Below are 19,813 nucleotides of genomic sequence, written 5' to 3'. Positions count from 1 at the left end.
TTATTTCTTCTTGCATATGTTGTTTTATCTTATTGCCTCCAGTGTAGGTCATGGTGATTGGCATACAGGCGCAGTCTAGTAAAGTTGTACTAACATTCTTGGTTGTGTTGTGTGTCCAAGTTACAACACTAGCAATGACGAGTGTAGGAGTGTTCTCCGTGCGGTTTTCAGTCTCTGGTTGGTCATCTGTTGCACCTATGATGTCTGACGTGTTACTGATGAGTTTTTACGCCTGCTGATTGATCAGCAAGGGGCTCTTACTGCGACACTGCAGCATCGCTGACATTTACCCTCCACAGTATCTGGCTTATGATGGGTCTGTCGAAAAACGGGATGAATTCGAAAAACAATTGCGACAGCAGTTTCGCATGTGTTTGGATTGACTGTTGTTACCTCATGCCATGCTTTCTTTTTGTCTTGATTATTGCTTCGCATGTATCAACTTCTTTGCCAACCGGCCCCCTGTAGGATATGTCTTCTCTCTCTTTTGATAACATGTGCGACCCTCTTTTGAAATACTACTGTAAAGGGACACGAGTCATTGCCACTCAAGTTGAGTTCTATATGAATCACAAGAAAGTAGAACATTCCTATAAGACTTGGGCAGCTGAGCTTCACGGTTTAAGCTGTCATTGTCACTTTGTAACTGATGGACATAAGGAGTTATATGCTGACCAAGTGATTCATGCTGCAATCATTCAGTATGGTTACAGCATATTTTCAATGCACATCACAGCATTCTGCCTTGCGGGAAACGTTGTCTCCGTGACTGCAACCTTCGCAGGCCTTGGACCATCTCCACATTGATTTTGCAGGCTCTTTCCTTAATGCATATTGGCTAACAGTAATTGATACATTCTCTTGGTTCCCATACGTTGTCCGTTACCCATATATTTCGGCCGCTGCCACTGTGGCAGCCCTGTTGAAAACTTTTTCCATCAAAGGACTTCCAGCAATGTTGGTCTCTGATAACGGCTCTCAGTTTGTGTCACAGGAGTTTGCCTCATCCTACAACACCTGTGAGATTCGCCACATCTTCGCCCTGTCCTTCCACCTGCAGTCCAACAGTGAGGCTGAAAGATTAGTTAGAACATTCAAAATGAAAATGGAAATGAAAAAGTACATGACTCGGTCCCCACCCACCATTGCCTTGGATCAACTTCTGTCTCCCTACTGGACACTCCTGCATCTTGTGCAGCCTGGCCAGGAATGTCAATCCATGCAGCCATCATCCTGTTTCCCACCTGGGGGAGTGAGGGGGACGGGGGATGGTCTAGGCACATGGGTTTGGTCATTGGCCAAAATAGATTCCAGTCGTCATCTCCCAATGCCGCAGCCACTGTCTCTGCCACATCCATACGGAGGAGGACCTCTGTGCACCTCATTATGACCAGTTGTGCCTGGACAACCCCCACCCAGGACATCGACATCACCATGCTAGTCTGCATTGCTTGAGGGATCACCTGATGTGGCTGGGTCCCTGCCATGACATACAAGGGGTCCTCCATCACCAGTGGACGAACCTGGCACAGCTTCCCAATACTGTTACTAGTACCATTGCAGCCATCCATACTGAAGCTGTCTTCTCTGCCTCAGCCACCAACTGCAGGGGCAGGAGCACCACCACCAGGCCTTGGACCTGACGTGCACATGGAGCTCACACTGACATCACCCGTCCTACCATATGGACTGACATGAGAAGATAGACTGCAATGCTGCTGGGCATATGCCCCATTATCAGCACGTCATCTCAGCAGGAGACTTATGGAGGAAGACACCATGGACATCCTGCAAATCCGAGCTGATCCCCAAGGGAAGAGGAATGAAATAATGTGCAGACATTTGAAAGCCACGCACTTTAGCAGTGTGTCGACATCTGCGAGAGTGCGCCGCAAAAGACCAATACTGTGAACTTCCGACAGAGCCCACCACACGCAAGTGCCTATTTAAACCTTGCCACACTATGCTCATGTTCAGTTATCATGTTGTTACTGCTTGCATACCTTACCTTATCGTATTGTTTCAGTATATGTCACAGTGAATTGCGTACAGGCAACAGTCTAATAAAGTTGTACTAACATTCTTGGTTGCGTTGTGTGTCCTAGTTAAAACAGTGTTTCTATCAAACCATCCACAGACCTGAACATGTGACAGATACACGAGTAATCTGTCAAATTCTGTAAGCAAATCCTGCATGCTATGTGATAAAAAATATAATGAATAAATATATCCCAGTTAAAATAATACCTGTTGGAAGATGCACTGTCATGTAATAGGAATCATAAACAGTTAGTGGAAAATTCCAACTCTATTTGCCTTTATGCTCTATTTTGATTGTAATCCCAAATATTACACTTTGTAAACAGTTCACACCAGTATATAAATTAATTCCAGTTTTTTTATCTGAGGAGACATCAGGAAAGTTTGACAATAATAGCCCAATTTTAGACACAGAACTTAGAATTCTTTGTTGAGGAAGTGAAATACCTTCCACTGGAGTCTATGATAGGTAACACACAATAGTCACCTTAACTTACTCTGAATAACTTATTTTCACAACAAAAATCAAAGGAATATTTAAATGAAAAGATTTTGATTAAATTTTTGTTAACATAATGCTAGCCCTGAAGGTCATCCCAGAAAGATGAGCTCAAAAAACTGCCTTTGAGAAAGAAGAAGTTCCTAACATTGATGTACAAGTTCCTAGTCTTTTAGGTGAGTAGTAACCTTTTCCTGGACTCTTACTTCAGGATTATGAACCCAAGTATAACCACTGTAAGGTTTACAGACTACAACTCTTTCCACATTTCCTGTTAAAACACAGTAACACTTCAGTAACATTCATAGTTACACAAATGTGTACATATACCTCTGCTACATACTGGGTGAAACCAAACTCCAACAAAATTTCGGATGTTTTTCAGGCATATTTTCTGAGTATTTTGTTACAAGGGAGCCATGGTCTCTGGTGACTCACCACAGAATAATTACAGTCCATTTGATTTTCCACCCCCACTTACTTTTGTATCTTATTTCAATGAAAACATCAGCACAACAGTGCAAATGTCTACAGTATGTGCTGTGTGTATCGTTTGGAGATACACTTTTTCCATTTACTCATTGTACATGCCACTGACAACAGCATTGCTCACTTTACTCTTTGCCCTCAACCTTAAGTTCAGTACTGCTCGGTTGTCGAAGGTTTCTTTTTCTGATATTGTTAGTTGTATGGTAACACAGCAACATGGAACTTAACAGTAGACACTCCAGACATCTAAAAATAGGCTGTGCTGAGTAAAAAGACACCAGAAAAATAACCTAGGTATAGTAATTAAGCTGCAACATAAAATGCTCTTAAAATATAAATCCTTTGCAAGGAGCAAATTGTAATACACAGTAGCCCAGAATACTTATTAAATACTTTATACTTACAGTGTATTCTGAAATCCACATAATTTGGAAAAGGAAGCACATGTAAAAGAAACACTCAATTAGTAAAAATGCCCAGAAAGTATTTCAACTCTATGGAGGCTATGATCAAGAAAGTTAACAGCAAAGAAATCTACCTGTAATTGTGAATGGGTAGTAATTCCATGCTTTCTCTGTCACGTAGAATACTCGTGGTATCAATGACTGAACCCAATATGGAAGTCTACTACAAAAGAAAAAAAGACAAAGCTTAAAAATATGTAAAAGCTTCCAACTAATGAAAGATTTTTGTACACTTGTTCATCAAACTACGAAAGCACCTACTTCACTTACTTTCAAACCTGTAATAATATCACTATTTGAAGCAAAAGCATAATAAGCCAAGTACATACTGCACTGATAATAATTTACTAACATAACAATATGAACAGTATTTAAAATGTTATACAATAAATGGAATCCCTTCTGGTTCAAAAGTGATAAAGCAATTGGTTCTGGAAAAACAAAATTCATCAAAAAACAAGATAAGCCTACTATTAACATCCACTAAATGACCATCGTTAATGTTTCAAATAATTGGAGAAAATACCAGGGAACCAAAGCAAACAGAGTAATGGCCTTCAACACAAGAACATACTGTTTCAGAACAAACACAATGAACTTAACACAAATTATATAAAAAAAAAATTCAGCAACAGTCCTTGAATTAGGTTTAGTTTATCACATGGACCAAGATATGTAGATTGGGCGGCCAGTAGACCACCACTTTAGGAGACGTGAGTAGGACCTTGGATAGGATGTCCCTCATTTCAGTGCAGGATGAGGGATAATCAAGGTTCTTTCCTGTCCAGAGTGATAGTGGGTGATGAGGGGGACACTCTTTTGTAGCGGTTTCTTGGGGGTTGTGGGAGAAATGGGGGCAGTAGGAGGATATGGATTGGGAGATTTGTTTATGGATTAAGTTTAAGGGGTACTGCCTTCAGCATTCTGGAGAAGGGAGTTCTCATCACTTCAGATACATTGCCCACATGTGGCTGGGTCATATGGGTGGGGTTTTTTGGCGTGGAAAGGATGGCAGTTGTCAAAATGCAGATACTGTTGGTGGTTAGTGGGTTTAATGTGGAACCAATGGCCTTTGTAGTCTGGTCCCTTCAACCCCCACATTTTAATGTGGACACAAGTGTTGGTAGAGCCATCAGAGCGATAGAGGTCAACATTCAGGAAGGAGGAAGGACTACCATATTGTGCATCAAAACACATTTTAACCCTTCCACATCTGCACCTGCCATCCAAGAACAAGTAATGAATTTCCTGCAACATTCTGTCATCCTGCACCATTAGTCAGAGACTAGCAGCAGCCAGATGAGGGAAACATTCCATGCATAGGCTGCCATTAACACCACAGCACAAACAGTGCCATGTCTGCAAGGCAAGGACTGCTTGTAACACCATAGCTTACACACTACATACTCTTTGTTGATTCATTTAGCTTTCTATTTTGTTCAACATCCCATCATTGAACTTCTGTAATTAATGTACGATTAATTCGATACTGTAATGAAGTGTTATCTCTGTAATATGCACAATATGAGCAAATGATCTTTTGTTTTCATATATAATCTCTTTGGTTACTTTTAAAATTAAATAATTTTATTTAAATAATTTTGTGTAGAACTACCAATATATGCAAATGTTCTGTTTTATTTAAAATGTTTGTTTGCTGTTATGTAAACTGCTGACCTTCACTTAGTTATTTTGTATGTAAAAGGTGTTGTGGTTCCCCTCGGGAACGGAACTGTGTAGCACGCGCAAATTGTGGTTGGCCTAGGTGGAAATGGTGGAACAAAGAGTCAGTCAGGGATGAGGCTACCAAACGGTCAACTGCTCATGTAAAAGTTGTATATTGAGCTGGTGCCGAGAGAGGCTTTCCGTGCCGCTTTCCAATGCCTCGGATGGATGGATAAAGAGCTGGAACTATTCTGTAATTGGTATCTATCATCGCCACCAAGAAATGACAGAGTCCACCAATTCTACCTGCAAATCCACCTACTGACATGCAATCGTCACCACACTGCGCAATCACTGTAATGGAACACTATAGTAATGTACAGTGAAGGATCAACTCATAGGATGTTATAGTGCACCCAAATATAAGGTAAAATTTGACTGAACTCTTGTACCTACTGTGATTTATCCTCAGTCACATATCCATTTAGGGTTCCTCCCATGCTAAAGTGTTTACCGAGTGTCCTTTATAGAAGGCATATTAAAATTAATATGGCATTAGAGTGTGCTAAAATTAATATTGTTTGTTGACAGGAACTTACAAATGTCTCAAATTTGTGTTTCACTGTAGTAAACGTTGAAAACTGCAATTGTGGAAAGTTATATACTCATGCTTGCTAAGCACTTGTTTCTCTTGTGTATTAAAAGTGCATACTAATGGTGTAACAGGGTCAACAGTTTGTCTATTGTGCTCATGCTAGATAACACCAAGCAACATGCAGCTGGTAGAGTTACACTATTGACTGCAGTATTAACTAGTATACTGCCTCTTGCTACTATGATTCTCCCAGAACCCACCTACTTACCCGCACAGGACTCTAGAGATATTCTGACCTATTTTATTCACATCCTCAGCAAAGGAAAAATGATTGCATATGGAACCCATGTACACAACCTATTCTTAGACAGTGGCAAAACTGTCCAACAATCTTCATCAACGGCTGGTTATCTGAACTTAAAAAATAGGATTGTGCATCCTTCTTATAAAGACTCCCACTGAAGCTACCCAAGCATCTCTTTTACACTTACGTGTGGGTTGTATGGACCTGATGACCTGTCCTCCACTTGGGAGAATAATCTTTATATGATATAAGACAAGATAAAGTGGGGGTGGTGGAGGAGTAACACCTCAAATGCCTTGATCCAAGTGCCTAGGTGATACTACAATTTAAGAGCCTCTAGCCATATTTAGAGTAAAGATTGCAGCTGACTGTGATGTGTATGGGACAAGGCTATCATCAACACAGCTCACAAAGCAACAACAGCTACCCTTTCTGTTGGTGTTGGAGCACAAAGATGTTTCATCCTATTTGAAGACAACAGTTACCCAACTGACAGCAGAAATGAAACTGACGCAGACTGATGTTTTAGGAATCAGCGAGATTCAATGGCTAGAAGGAGGAGGATTTCTGAGGTCACAGGATTATTCATGCTAGGTCAGATAGTGAAAGAGTAGGTGTACAAAATGATACTGAACAGGGGAAATGGCACTGGAGTAGACAATTATCTGTAGCAAACAGTATGAATATTGATGGTAAAACTGAATGTATATCCAACAGACATTACTCTCACATTGTTATGCATGCCAACCACATATGCAGATGACAATGAAATTGAAAATTTTCATAATATTAATGAATTCATAAAATATGTCCAAGGGACGAGAATTTAATCGTAATGGGAGACTGAAATGCAGTCGACAGTGAAAGTAGTGGACAGAACACAACATGAGAGTACAGCCTCAGCAAGCAAAATGAGGAGTGAGAAATGGTAATAGAAGCCTGAGCTGGGCTCAATTTTGCCATTGCAAATACACTTTTTGAAATCTTTTGGAGAGGCAGTATCTGCCCGGAAATCAAAGTAATCAGATTGACTAAATTACCTCCCCAATTGACATTATACACTTATTACAAATCAGGTCAGTGAATTTACGTACGTTGTGTAAAATGTAAATTTGACAGAAAGCTCTGGCGCCACAGCTTCACTTCATGCACTCTGTCACTGCTGCCAATCTTTGCGATTTACTGTGTGTGTGTGTGTGTGTGTGGTGGGGAAGGGGGGGGAGGGTGTGCAAAGTATATAAATAAGTAATGTAGTTGCTGTATCATGTCATATTGGAACACAAAAGTCTTTAAAATGTTCTATTTCCATCTGACATCTCTGTCATAGCACATCATATGCACAAAAAGTATATTTTCAGCACTTCACAAAATGCTTTAACCCCTACCTGCACTCCTGTTGCTGATGGACCATTCCCCCCTCTCCATTCAGTAGGTGAGCTCATTTTAAGTGTGTTAGTGTGGTGCAGTGGCTGTGCTGGCTATTGGGTGACTTAACAAGTTGCCAGCCAGCAACAGTTCACTAGCCAGGAATGAACAACATTTCCTCGCTCATGACCACGCATATTCATCAGGACTCAGTGTTTGAATTTATCAGGTTAACGATTGACACTGTTGCTGAATACAGTGGAAAAAGATGAGACTGAGTTCTAAGTGCTGCAAAAATAGGTGGTGGCTGGGCCCCTTTGTCATGTATTGGCTTGGTCCGGAACACACTGCATTGACTGTCTTGTTTTTCCACTACCACTGCAACCCAGCAGTAGTTGCATCGTAATTGTCTGGTGAAGCAAAAAGTTGCAAGTTGTGTTGGCAACACCGATCACAGATTATGACAGCACTTCCCCTCTCACATCTCCTCTCTCCAAAATGGCCTAACATATTCCCTTAATTCTGCCACCACCTGTAGTGCAAACCTGTAGTGATTTCTCATACAAAAACAGCAGTTCACCTGTGTTGCCTTGTGAAACGTTGTGATGCCTCATGTAAGGAGGAGAAATGCGTACCATCACATTTCCAACTTTGATAAATGTCAGATTGTAGCCTATCGCGATAGCGGTTTATCGTATTGCAACATTGTTGTTCGCATTGGTCGAGATCCAGTGGCTGTAAGCAGAATATGAATTGGTGGGTTCAGGAAGGTAATACAGAACACCGTGCTCGATCCCAAAGGCCTCGTATCACTAGCAGTCGAGATGACAGGCATCTTATCCGCATGGCTGTAACGGATTGTGCAGCCATGTCTCGATCCCTGAGTCAACAGATGGGGAAGTTTGCAAGACAACAACCATCTGCACGAACAGTTCGGCGATGTTTGCAGCAGCATGGACTATCAGCTCAGAGACCATGGCTGCGGTTACCCTTGACACTGCATCACAGACAGGAGTGCCTGCAATGGTGTACTCAACGATGAACCTGGGTGCATGAATGGCAAAACGTCATTTTTTCGGGTGAATCCAGGTTCTGTTTACAGCATCATGATGGTTGCATCCGTGTTTGGCGACATCACGGTGAACGCATGTTGGAAGCGTGTATTCGTCATCACCATACTGGCGTATCACCCGGTGTGATGGTATGGGGTGCCATTGGTTACACATCTCCGTCACCTCTTGTTCGCATTGACGGCACTTTGAATGGTGGACGTTACATTTCAGATGTGCTACGACCCGTGGCTCTACCCTTCATTCGATCCCTGCGAAACCCTACATTTCAGGAGGATAATGCATGACCGCATGTTGCAGGTCCCGTACGGACCTTTCTGGATACAGAAAATGTTTGACTGCTGCCCTGGCCAACACATTCTCCACATCTCTCACCAATTGAAAATGTCTGGTCAATGGTGGCCAAGCAACTGGCTCATCACAATACGCCAGTCACTACTCTTGATCAACTGTGGTATCGTGTTGAAGCTGTATGGGCAGCTGTACGTGTACATGCCATCCACGCTCTGTTTTGACTCAATGCCCAGGCGTATCAAGGCCATTATTACGGCCAGTGGTGGTTGTTCTGGGTACTGATTTCTCAGGATCTATGCGCCCAAATTGCGTGAAAATGTAATCACATGTCAGTTCTAGTATAATATATTTGTCCAATGAATACCCATTTACCATCTGCATTTCTTCTTGGTATAGCAATTTTAATGGCCAGTAGTGTAAAATGGCTAATTTTGATCTTATGGGTTTTTCACAGGGGCTACAAATTTAAGGTGCAGAATCATGAAAAAACATAAAATTGGAGAATGTAAAATCAGAGTTCCACTGTATTAAGTATTTTGAAGTTTGTGATTTATAAAACCCAATAAAATTTAATTTCAATGTTAGGTTAAAAACACAGAATTCACTGAGATTTTATGAAACGCCTGAAATTCCCCGAGATATCACCGACAGTTCCAGGTAAAATGTAATTTGTTGAGAATTCCAGATTTTCCAGAAGAATCGCCATCCTGTGTAAGAGTTACCCTGATGCTGACATTGATAGTGACAATAACACAGTACCAATTAAATGCTGCTTAAATTCAGAGCACTACAAAGTTGAGACTTGGGCAAGATGAACGATCTAAACACTTCAACCATCTTGAAATAATGTGACAAAAGAAGTAAGAAGACCTCAAGGAATTATTGGTGTAAAAAACTAATGGAAGAGTGTAGTAAAAACAGCACAAGACGTACTAGGATTGAAAAAGGCAGAACAAAAACAGCCATGGACAACAGATGAGCAACTGGAATTAACACAGAAACAATTAGGTTATGCAGAACTGCAATTATCTAGAAATGTAGAAAAGCTGAAAAAGAATGAATATAATAAAAATGTCACACTATAGAAGTCAATTTGAAACATGTTCCAGTAAAATCTGCCACACACTTCATAGCGTCACTTTAGCGAGCACAGAACATGCAGCATAATTGTCTGAGATAACACAATAAACAGAAAATACAGCAAGAAGATATAAAAAATACCTGGAGAAACTTCATGGTTGCCCAGAAGAAATTAGGCAAAATGAAAATGAGGACACAGTGCAAGAAGATGACTATACTTCTCTCAGTTTCAAAAAGCTCTGGATGAACAGAAGGAACAATTTCAGAGTACTGACGAAATGCTGACAGAGATCTTACACAAGGCTCAGGCTAAACAGTGGAGCAGGAACAATACAAGCTCATGAATGAAAACTGTGTACCTGGGGATGTTCTACCAGATTTTGGAAACAAAATAATTTTACACACTCAAAAAACGCAAGAGTGGATGGACGTGAAAATTACCACACACTCAGTCTAATGTAATTTGCATAAAAAATACACAAGATTACTTCCTCAAAGAATGGAAAGGAAACTTTGAAGTACAGTTGGAGTTGACCAGCCTCAATAGGAATATATAAGGCAGACAGTTGACGATGCAGAATACAGCAGTTATGTTTATGTGATAAGGATAATTATCAAATGACAGAAATATAAAACTGCACCCGAACAACTGCAAGATCAGCTAATTTTGACACAGCATTCTTGGAAAGTATGCTGAATCAGTAAAAGAAACTTCACACACACATGCTAGTACAACAAATTATAAAGTACTGTATACTGTACCAGTGCTTGGAGTTCTCATCAAGTAGGCATGACAGCAGACATCGAATGAATTGATTGCTAGGATTGCAACAGATCAGTACAGTCCATATGAAGCTGTAAAACAGATGGTCTGAGAATTCAAATGAGAACACCACTGGATATATGCGGAGTGCTGATATCTGACAGAAGATCAGAAAAAAATTCTGCATCCTCCATTGTTTACCGCGCATAGGAACTGTGAGAACACGTACTGAGACATATCAGCATAGAAAGTAATTTTTTCCCTCACACCAAACACAAATTGAATAGGATAGAAAATTACCAATACCATTATGAAATATTCTCTATCAAAAGTATTATTCAGTGGCTTCCAGAGCATATGTTAAGGTGCAGAAGGTAAGACGTCCAAAATGTTTCCCTTAAAAGTGGACTGTTCGACTAATTTTATGAGGCAGCTGTCTGACAATGTGTTCAGAACTACTTCTGAAGGCTTTGTCACAGATGACAAATGCATCCACAGTTTCATCAATCAAAACTTGGTAAATTAAATTCACCCTTATTATTAACATCATAAGGTCAGAAAAAATCTGATTATACAGTGTTCGTAATAAGGATGAAATTAAATTTTCTTTGCCATCAAATTTAGATTTGGTTATCTCCGAATGAGGCTACAATTGTTGTGGTTCAGCCTGACAACAGAAAAAAAAATTATGAATCAAATTCTGACATCACCACTACTTACTTCTGCCTGTATGAGCTCAGTCAGTTTTACTTTGAACCTCACTACATTTAATGTTTTTGCTTATTTCTATGAACACTCCACTGCCTGGGTTAGGATAAAGAGAATTAAAGTTCGACTTCCCTGGAAGTCAGGATCATTAGTTTGAGAATAAGTGCAGGTCAGGAGAAAGCAGGGGGGGATTGGTTATGTCTTTTCAAAGGAACCCACATAACAACTGCCTTCTACAAACATATCTGCTTATTACTTTGGGTTTCAAAGAACTGCCGGTTACTGGTAATGTGTGAAGTCAGACGTATCCACATTACAGAGTTTTTATTCATTACAGAACACTCATACATTTCTAGACATGGTTTCCACTTATCCAAGTTGGCTATGGAGCGTATCGCAATTGTAGCAGAATCAAATTACTCTTCACAGTCTTCAACAATAGCTGAACAACATGCTTCCTAGAGCAGTGTGTGGATACGCAGACACAATATGTGGTATCTGTATGCCTGAACCGTGCCTTAATGATCGCTTTCACAGGGACTTTGTCGTCTACACTACGAGAAGACATCCAAGTGTACGTTTCACCATTTCACAGAGGTAGAAGGAAGAGTAGCCTGCAGCAGGAAGCTTTGTCAGTTAATTGAGTGCATTAGGTTTACATAACAAGGGAATGCTACTACCAGGTCTGGCTATTCAAAGTCCTAATCCTGTGGATTTCAATAGGCTAAAGCCAGAAACAACAATCATCCTTATTTTTCACAGTTGGTATGGCCTGGAGGGAGTCAGTGACTGATGTTTTTAAACAGTAAACCACATGTCCTAAGTCATCAGCTGAAACCATTTCTAAATAATTAGGACTTTGGAGGAGAAGGCTTTGGGTGATGAAAGCTACTGATAATGAAGTTGTGTTTCTTCATTTGTCTCAAATACAATAGTGATTAGGTTCACTCTGCAATTTTCTATGTGTGTGTCATACCTGGATGTGCACTGAATGGCTACAATTATTTCTCTTATCGAAACTATTCACAAGAAATGTTGTACGATGTGACACATGTATTGCATAATTTACAGCTCTGCAAAGCTAATGTTTTCTGGGACAAAGCAACTCAAAAATATTATAACAATGAGCTTCTTACTCGAAGCAATACTAAGATATGATTTTTGGTCAACAAGAGCACAAATGTCTATAAATCTATCACTGATGATATTGGCAAACATACAGAGCTTTTTTCTGCTAAGAAAAAGGCTGTATTAACTGCTTTGCCTGCATGCATGACTGAACAATCCTTCAGACTCTAGGAAGAGTAAAACTGTAGTTGTGTTCTACAACAAGTAAAAACTTGGTATGTAAGTTGTACAAGCTAAGTATTCACAGAAGAAAAGTGATTGAAAACCTGATTTTACTAAGTTAGTCAATACAAATTTGGGTACCAGACTCGGTGATTGTTATTCACCTTCAAACAACACCAGAAGTAATATTACATTTTTGGTACTTTCATATCACATATGGTACTTCATCTTTTTTTAAATTTTTTTATTGGCTTTTGCATCATGTCCATTCAGCCACCTCAATAGTAATATCAATTTACATGATATAAAAGTAAGAACAATGCAGTGCCCAGTCCCTGAGTAGAGAAAATTTCCAACTCGGCAGGGAAGCGAAACCACACCCACTCGCTTAGCAACCCATCACGCTACGAAGGTGATTAATTTCTTCATCGTTAGTCATTTTTTCATCACCTCGTTAGGAGAACATTTATTTCAAACTGTAATTTGATATTATTGAAACTGCATTTTTGTGAATGTGACTGGACATACTTTTTGTTAGCAGAACTTTTGATAACAACGTGTAAGCAGTTTTAAAATGTGTTCTCTGCATCTTCACTTTCAAGGAAGATTAGTAAAAGGCTCTTTATGAATGGTTATTTTTGTTTACAACCAACACTATTCCTATTTCTAATTTTTCCTACTTCACAATTTTCACGAACTACATCAGTTTAGCACTATTTGTGTATGAATAAAAATATAGTTTCTAAATACTTTATGCTTTATTTCCCTATGTGTTTTCAACATAAAAGTTTTCAGTCAGTTTTCAACATAAAATGAGACACTTTTAGAAGTTTACTACAGAAATGTGTCATACGAAAGGAAAGTTAACCAAACTCTGCAGCTGAGTTTGCTAACACATGTGCTGGCATAGGCATTCGACATGGAGGTAAGCTGGTTTCAATTCTAGTGGTGGAAAAAAAAAATTCACTTTCAGCATTTGGCTCGCAGGGGGAGGAGCGTTGGTGGCATAAAGTTCCTCATCACCAGACTTTCCCCCAATGTGCTTGTTTGAATACCGAACCTTTCCTCACAAGGGAACCTCCCCATCGCACACCCCTCAGTTTTAGTTATAAGTTGCACAGTGGATAGGCCTTGAAAAACTGAACACATATCAATCAAGATAACAGGAAGAAGTTGTGTGAAACTATGAAAAAAATAAGCAAAATATACAAACTGAGTAGTCCATGTGCAAGACAGGCAACATCAAGGATAATGTGAACGCAAGAGTGCCGTGGTCTCGTGGTTAGCGTGAGCAGCTGCGGAACGAGAGATCCCTAGCCGGCACGGTAGCTCAGCGTGTCCGGTCAGAGGGTTAGCTGCCCTCTGTAATAACAAAACTGAGTTAATTGATCAACAACGAACTTAGACGGATGTCTTACGATGTCCGGCCCGAGCAGATTCAACGAACGCAAGCGAACAAAATGAGATTAAAAAAGAGAGAGAGAGAGAGAGAGAGAGAGAGAGAGAGAGAGAGAGAGATCATTGGTTCAAGTCTTCCCTCGAGTGCAAATTTTACTTTCTTTATTTTCGCATAGTTATGATCTGTCCGTTCATTCACTGACGTCTCTGTTCACTGTTATAAGTTTACTGTTCACTGTAATAACTTTAGTGTCTCTGTTTTGCGACCGCACCGCAAAACCGTGCGATTAGTAGACGAAAGGACGTGGCTCTCCAATGGGAACTGAAAACATTTGATCGCAAGGTCATAGGTCAACCGATTCCTCCACAGGAGAACACGTCTGATATATTCTATACGACACTGGTGACGGCATGTGCGTCACATGACAGGAATATGTTGTCGACCCACCTAACTTGTACACTTGGCGAATGGGTAAAAAGATTCTTCTACATTGCCCGATTTAGGTTTCCTCGTGGATGTGATAATCACTCCCAAAAAAGCGATGAAAACATGAGTTTGTCACCTAAACTGAAAATAAAAAATTAAACTTTTCACTCGAGGGTAGACTTGAACGTAGGACCTCTCATTCCGTAGCTGCTCACGCTAACCGCGGGACCACGGCGTTCCCAACTTCATACTATCCTTGATGTTGACTATCTTGCGCATGGACTACTCAATTTGTATATTTTGCTTATTTTTTCATAGTTCCACACAACTTCTTCCTGTTTTCTCGACTGATCTGTGTTCAGTTTTTCAAGGCCTTTCCACTGTGCCAACTTATAACTAAATCTGAGGGGGGTGCGATGGGGAGGTTCCCTTGTCAGTGTCTCACAAAATGAGGGCACATGAAACTGCCGATGGGGATCTATCCATGAGATGGGAACATTAAGCTTGGTGGCCCCCTTGGTGCTATTCACGAGTAGTAGGCTACATGCTGGCACTGGGTTTCACCTTCTCCTCTCTCTCGCCACATACACGTACTATTAGTGGAGCATGCTGTAAAAAAAGGTAACTTTGAAGGTAAGCTTGAAATCATGCTTAATGTTCAAGTATCAAGGTAATCTACCCAGAAAAAATACCAAGTAGATAATCATCATTTCTTGGGGATACAATAATAAATGACCAACAGGCATTACATGCCTTTCGCGGGCAAGTGCTCTACCAACTGAGCTACCCAAGCACTTGCCCACGAAAGGCAAAGATCCCGAGTTCGAGTCTCGGTCCGGCACACTGTTTTAATCTGCCAGGAAGTTTCACATCAGCGCACACTCCGCTGTAGAGTGAAAATTTCATTCTAGGCCATACATGTGTTGATCAAAAATGATAGTGCATTGAGAATGGCTAGTTTCTAGCTGAAATCTAGATCTGCCAACAAAATTTAAAAAGGACGACAGATAGTTGAAATCTATTATTTACAGATCTGACATATGTTGTGTTTTAATTGGTGGTGGCAGCCTGATCATTAGGGTGATAATCACTGTTTCCACATTAATGATTTCTAGAATACTGGTAGCCTACTCAAAAATAACTGCTGCAGTTCAGTGACACTGAGAAGTAACATTTCTGTTTAACTACTAAAAGGCTCTCAGTATACTTTCTTCATCCAAAAATTACTGCAGACATAAAATGGTAAAAATTGTTGCTATTGATTTTCCCCAGCTTTGACTTCATGCAGCAAGAAAATGGTGGACGGCATAGCCCTGAAAACAGTATGTAGAGCATAAAAAGTTGTGTACTTTATACAAGTATCTCCTTATATTACTACTAGTTTCATTATTAAGTAATCTTACAATTGGCCAAAACTGTCCTAGAGCTTACATGACTTATGCAGCTCTCTAGCAAAATTCTCTTCATACCATGAATTTTTCATACCTTGAGCTCAAATTTGGAACAGGTTTAGTTTATTTACCATGGAACATTTGTGCAAAATTTCATACAGACAGGAAGTTCTCAGGTGGGAATTAACGGTACACTTGGTGGGTAATGACACTAGATCCATTTCTTATGTCAGTTTGACCAGCTGTCTTCTTTCAGCTGTACAATGACAATTGCAGCTGCCTTTCTTAAGCACATAGCGTTATCTACATGGCCTTTCAGTGCTGTTTCAGTTTTGGTGTTACAGAAATTCCCGTACACTTGTGGCTCCAAAACATGGTCACATTTTTAACTATGTAAGAGAAAATACTCTTAGAAGCATTTAGTCCCACAAAACAAGGGAAGTTGTAGTCAAATTTAATCATGAGAGAATACAATACTTCTTAGGACTGAGTTTGTTCAACAAACAACATTTAACATGTTGCCAATAGGCAGAGGGGAAAAACTTTCATATTAGAAAGAAATTACTTTCCCATAAAGCTGTCCCATGATCAAGCTCCTCTTATGAAAGCACTAGCACCCCCATTCCATGTTACATTTAATGTAGGCCTACATATATACCTATGATGAGAATAGGATACCAACAAAAGTAAATGCGGGGGGGGGGGGGGGGGGGGGGGGGGACCACACACACTGGAAGTACTTCGTAAACAGTTGTTCCTCATATCTTTTAATCTTTTTCCATAAATTTTTGTTTCTGTCATGTCCTACAGTTTTCTTATTTTGTGTCTGTGATTTGAAATCCAAAAGATGATGGACATAAGACAACAATGTTTCACTTACACTGTTCTACTACAATCACATAACAGCTGTTTTGCCAACAGACAGGACTGATAGCATTTATAGCATATAATGCAGTAATGTGGTGTTATTTATGTAGGCCTACACATGCTTTGGTACGTGAAATGTTAAAAGTATATCGCAATGTATAATATACAGCTATTAACTTTCGAGTTGAGTCTTCAATGGTGCATTATGTGGTCCAAGAAACTGCCTCCTTTGCTTGTAATAGATTTCATTGTTTGAATGATTTACAATGAAGATGCACTTGTTATAAAATGTCTGTCATAGTAGAAAAGTTATCAGTGTTTTGTGATTTTTGTCAATAATGTGATACATAGCTTTCTTAGAATAAAGGCTACACAACCACTGTAGGTGATAACAATTAAAAAAATCAGGAATCACCTTTTCCAAATTTTGATCACAATGCTTCAAGGTACAGGTTTCATGTAGATGCAGAATACAGATTCAACCTAGACCTAGGGCCAACCAGTGTGTCTTCGATTCAGTTTATCATATGTAGTGTTTTAATTCAACATAGGAATCTGACTAATGACTTGAATGGCAATGATCATAAAGTTGATAATGAGTGTACATTTTTTGTATAATTCTGATGCTCAAGATGATAATGGCACAGCATGTGACAGCATGGCAACAATACACATACAATATTTCAATATATGTGCTGGAGAAGGGAACAATTAAGTAATTGTATCATCAGTGGATTGTTCTGACAAAATGCCTTAGTACATTTCTTTTGCCATCATCCTTAATTTAAAATGTTACAACTCAAGCAACAGTATTTCTTTATAAACAAGTCTAAAAATGTTGGTGACAATACTAAGCAAAAACCACTTGTATCAAGTTTGTGATCAATTATTTTTCCAAATAATAAATCCAAAACAATTACAACAAAATTATCCTCTATGAAAGCCAAGGTGAAATGAAAATTTTATGTAATAAAAGTTCAAATTGGTATTATAAAATAATAAATGCACATTTTAGAATGTATTTCTACATCACAAATAGTGGTTTCGATACTGCAGAAATTCACAGCAAGTTGTGAAGGTTCACAGTACTGCAGATGCTCCTGCACCAAAGTAGTATTTGCAATACATCTTGGTGATTGCCAACTTCAATCCAACATTTGCCAAAAACCTAACTTCTGACAGTTGAAAGCAAGGGAATCAAGAAATCAAAAATACACACATGGACTGCACAACTACATGTTGCAAATATTGCCAAAACTTAATTGTATCTTGATTAAATGTGACGTTTTTAAATTATGCATAGTGTAAACTTTACATCTGCACATGCCTGTCAGATGTATCACAAACATTTATTCAATGTTAGAATGTATAATTGTGTTGCAATTTATATTTTACCATACAAGCCATAAACTTCAGTTTTCCACATGTGTGTTTACAGACATAGAAAATCATTGGTATAGAATTTAAATGATGAGTAAAATTCTAGTAGGATCTACAACACTACAGTAAACCCAAAGTCATACAGATAAGGCGAAATAAGTGACACTCTTAACTAGATTTCAGGCATACGAACACACAAAGAAGAAAAGCAGAGAAACTGAGGTATTTATTGGGGAATGAAAGTAAGGCTTTACACAATGTCTTGGAGCAATATATTACCACAGCATGGATAACATGCGTCATCTTAAACACACAAATATTTCAGAATATCACATGCAACATTCCTAAGACCTCATTCATGCCTTTATTGTTTAAGGCCAAAGGGAATCTTACCTTTAATTCAATTGACACTTTACAACCATTGCATAACAATTTTAATCAAGCAAATTAATTAATGGCCAATACAATATTGTAAAGCCTACTACCTAGAGAGATGAATCCTTTTCTCCGTGTATTGGCCATTCCCATATTCTGGATCCTCGCAGGCAGTGTTTTCTATCACCTCAACACCTTCTCCAGAATCTGTTTGTTCATGGCTATGTCGAGCAATCATGTACAACTGCCCTATCTGATACTGGAATTGAAAAAAAAGAGAAACAACTAAAATGAGAACCAGGCAATTAACATGATAGGGGCACAATACACCAACAGTTCAAAATTTTTATTTCAGCAAATAAGTTATTTCAAAGAGAAAGCATAATGCGCAGCCTATGTTAGAGACTTGAGATGAGTTCCTGGCAATTCCGACATTAACCAATTATGCGCCCTGAACAGAATATCAGCTAAGCTAGCAGGTTATCAAATTTAAACTCTTTACGGTACAGGGATTTTTTTTTTCACTCGCATCAAAGGGAAACCACTGATAAATGTACCTAATTCCGGCAGATTAAATATTCCTAATTCATAGCTTTATGCCATTGGTACCTAGAAGCGATAACAATTTTAATAACTTATTGCCAGAATATGCAATACAACTATATAACAGCTAACTGTTAGTAATGTGGCTTTATTTAGGGTGTTTATATACAGGACGCCTATAAACACAAGCCGTGATAAACTTTGGTTCTTTTTATACGTCTTCTCAAATACTTTAATTAAAAAAAAAATGTTTTACCTCCTCAACTGTCAATGGCATACATATCCTATACTCCTTCGTTAGAACCATTCTACTGTGACTTGCGGGAACGGTACCGGTGCGAAAATATACACTTCCCCTTAACTAATTGCATCCACAGAGATGCCGCATAACAACAAACACGGGAACTCGTTGATCACCTGCAATTTAAGTGCACTACCAAAACGCTGGCGCAAAGACGATTTCTCAAAGATACTTCACACCTTCTCCACGGGAAAGATAATCTGCAAAACCAGTGAAGAGAATCCAGGATTCTACTTGCAAATAAAGTGACGCCCTAAAAAGTGGCGTTGACTGCTCAAAATGTAGTATCGTCGTGAAGTAGCCTTTCCAAACACAGAAGAAAAACTTATGATGTCATGTTGGATTTTTACAATAATTCACTGTCGCAAACGTGACTGCACTGAATAAAGGAATAATATATGAACCTAAGTTTTCAGCAAGAAATATTCGTGCTTTATCTACATCTATATTCTCCTTCTCCCTACCGTTTACACCGTCTAATACACTGTCGGTTTTTCAGGAAACG

General features: G+C 39.3%; 1 protein-coding gene across 1 annotated transcript in view; it reads right to left on the bottom strand.

Annotated features, from left to right (window-relative positions):
• LOC126168145 (cytoplasmic phosphatidylinositol transfer protein 1) overlaps positions 1-19,459 on the bottom strand; it is a 77,012-nt gene extending 57,553 nt beyond the window's left edge. Inside the window, exons 1-4 of the mRNA XM_049920533.1 lie at positions 19,264-19,459; positions 18,575-18,723; positions 3,567-3,655; positions 3,433-3,440 (exon numbers count right to left, since the gene is read on the bottom strand). Coding sequence (XP_049776490.1) covers positions 3,433-3,440; positions 3,567-3,655; positions 18,575-18,723; positions 19,264-19,314 — 297 coding nt within the window. The 5' untranslated portion in view covers positions 19,315-19,459. The remainder of the gene's footprint in view (positions 1-3,432; positions 3,441-3,566; positions 3,656-18,574; positions 18,724-19,263) is intronic.
• Positions 19,460-19,813: the final 354 nt, after the last annotated feature.

This window comes from Schistocerca cancellata, chromosome 1 (genome assembly GCF_023864275.1).
Source record: "Schistocerca cancellata isolate TAMUIC-IGC-003103 chromosome 1, iqSchCanc2.1, whole genome shotgun sequence".
NCBI lineage: Eukaryota > Metazoa > Arthropoda > Insecta > Orthoptera > Acrididae > Schistocerca > Schistocerca cancellata.
The sequence above is the reverse complement of the archived record's forward strand: the minus strand, read 5'-3'. Positions and strand labels throughout refer to the sequence as shown.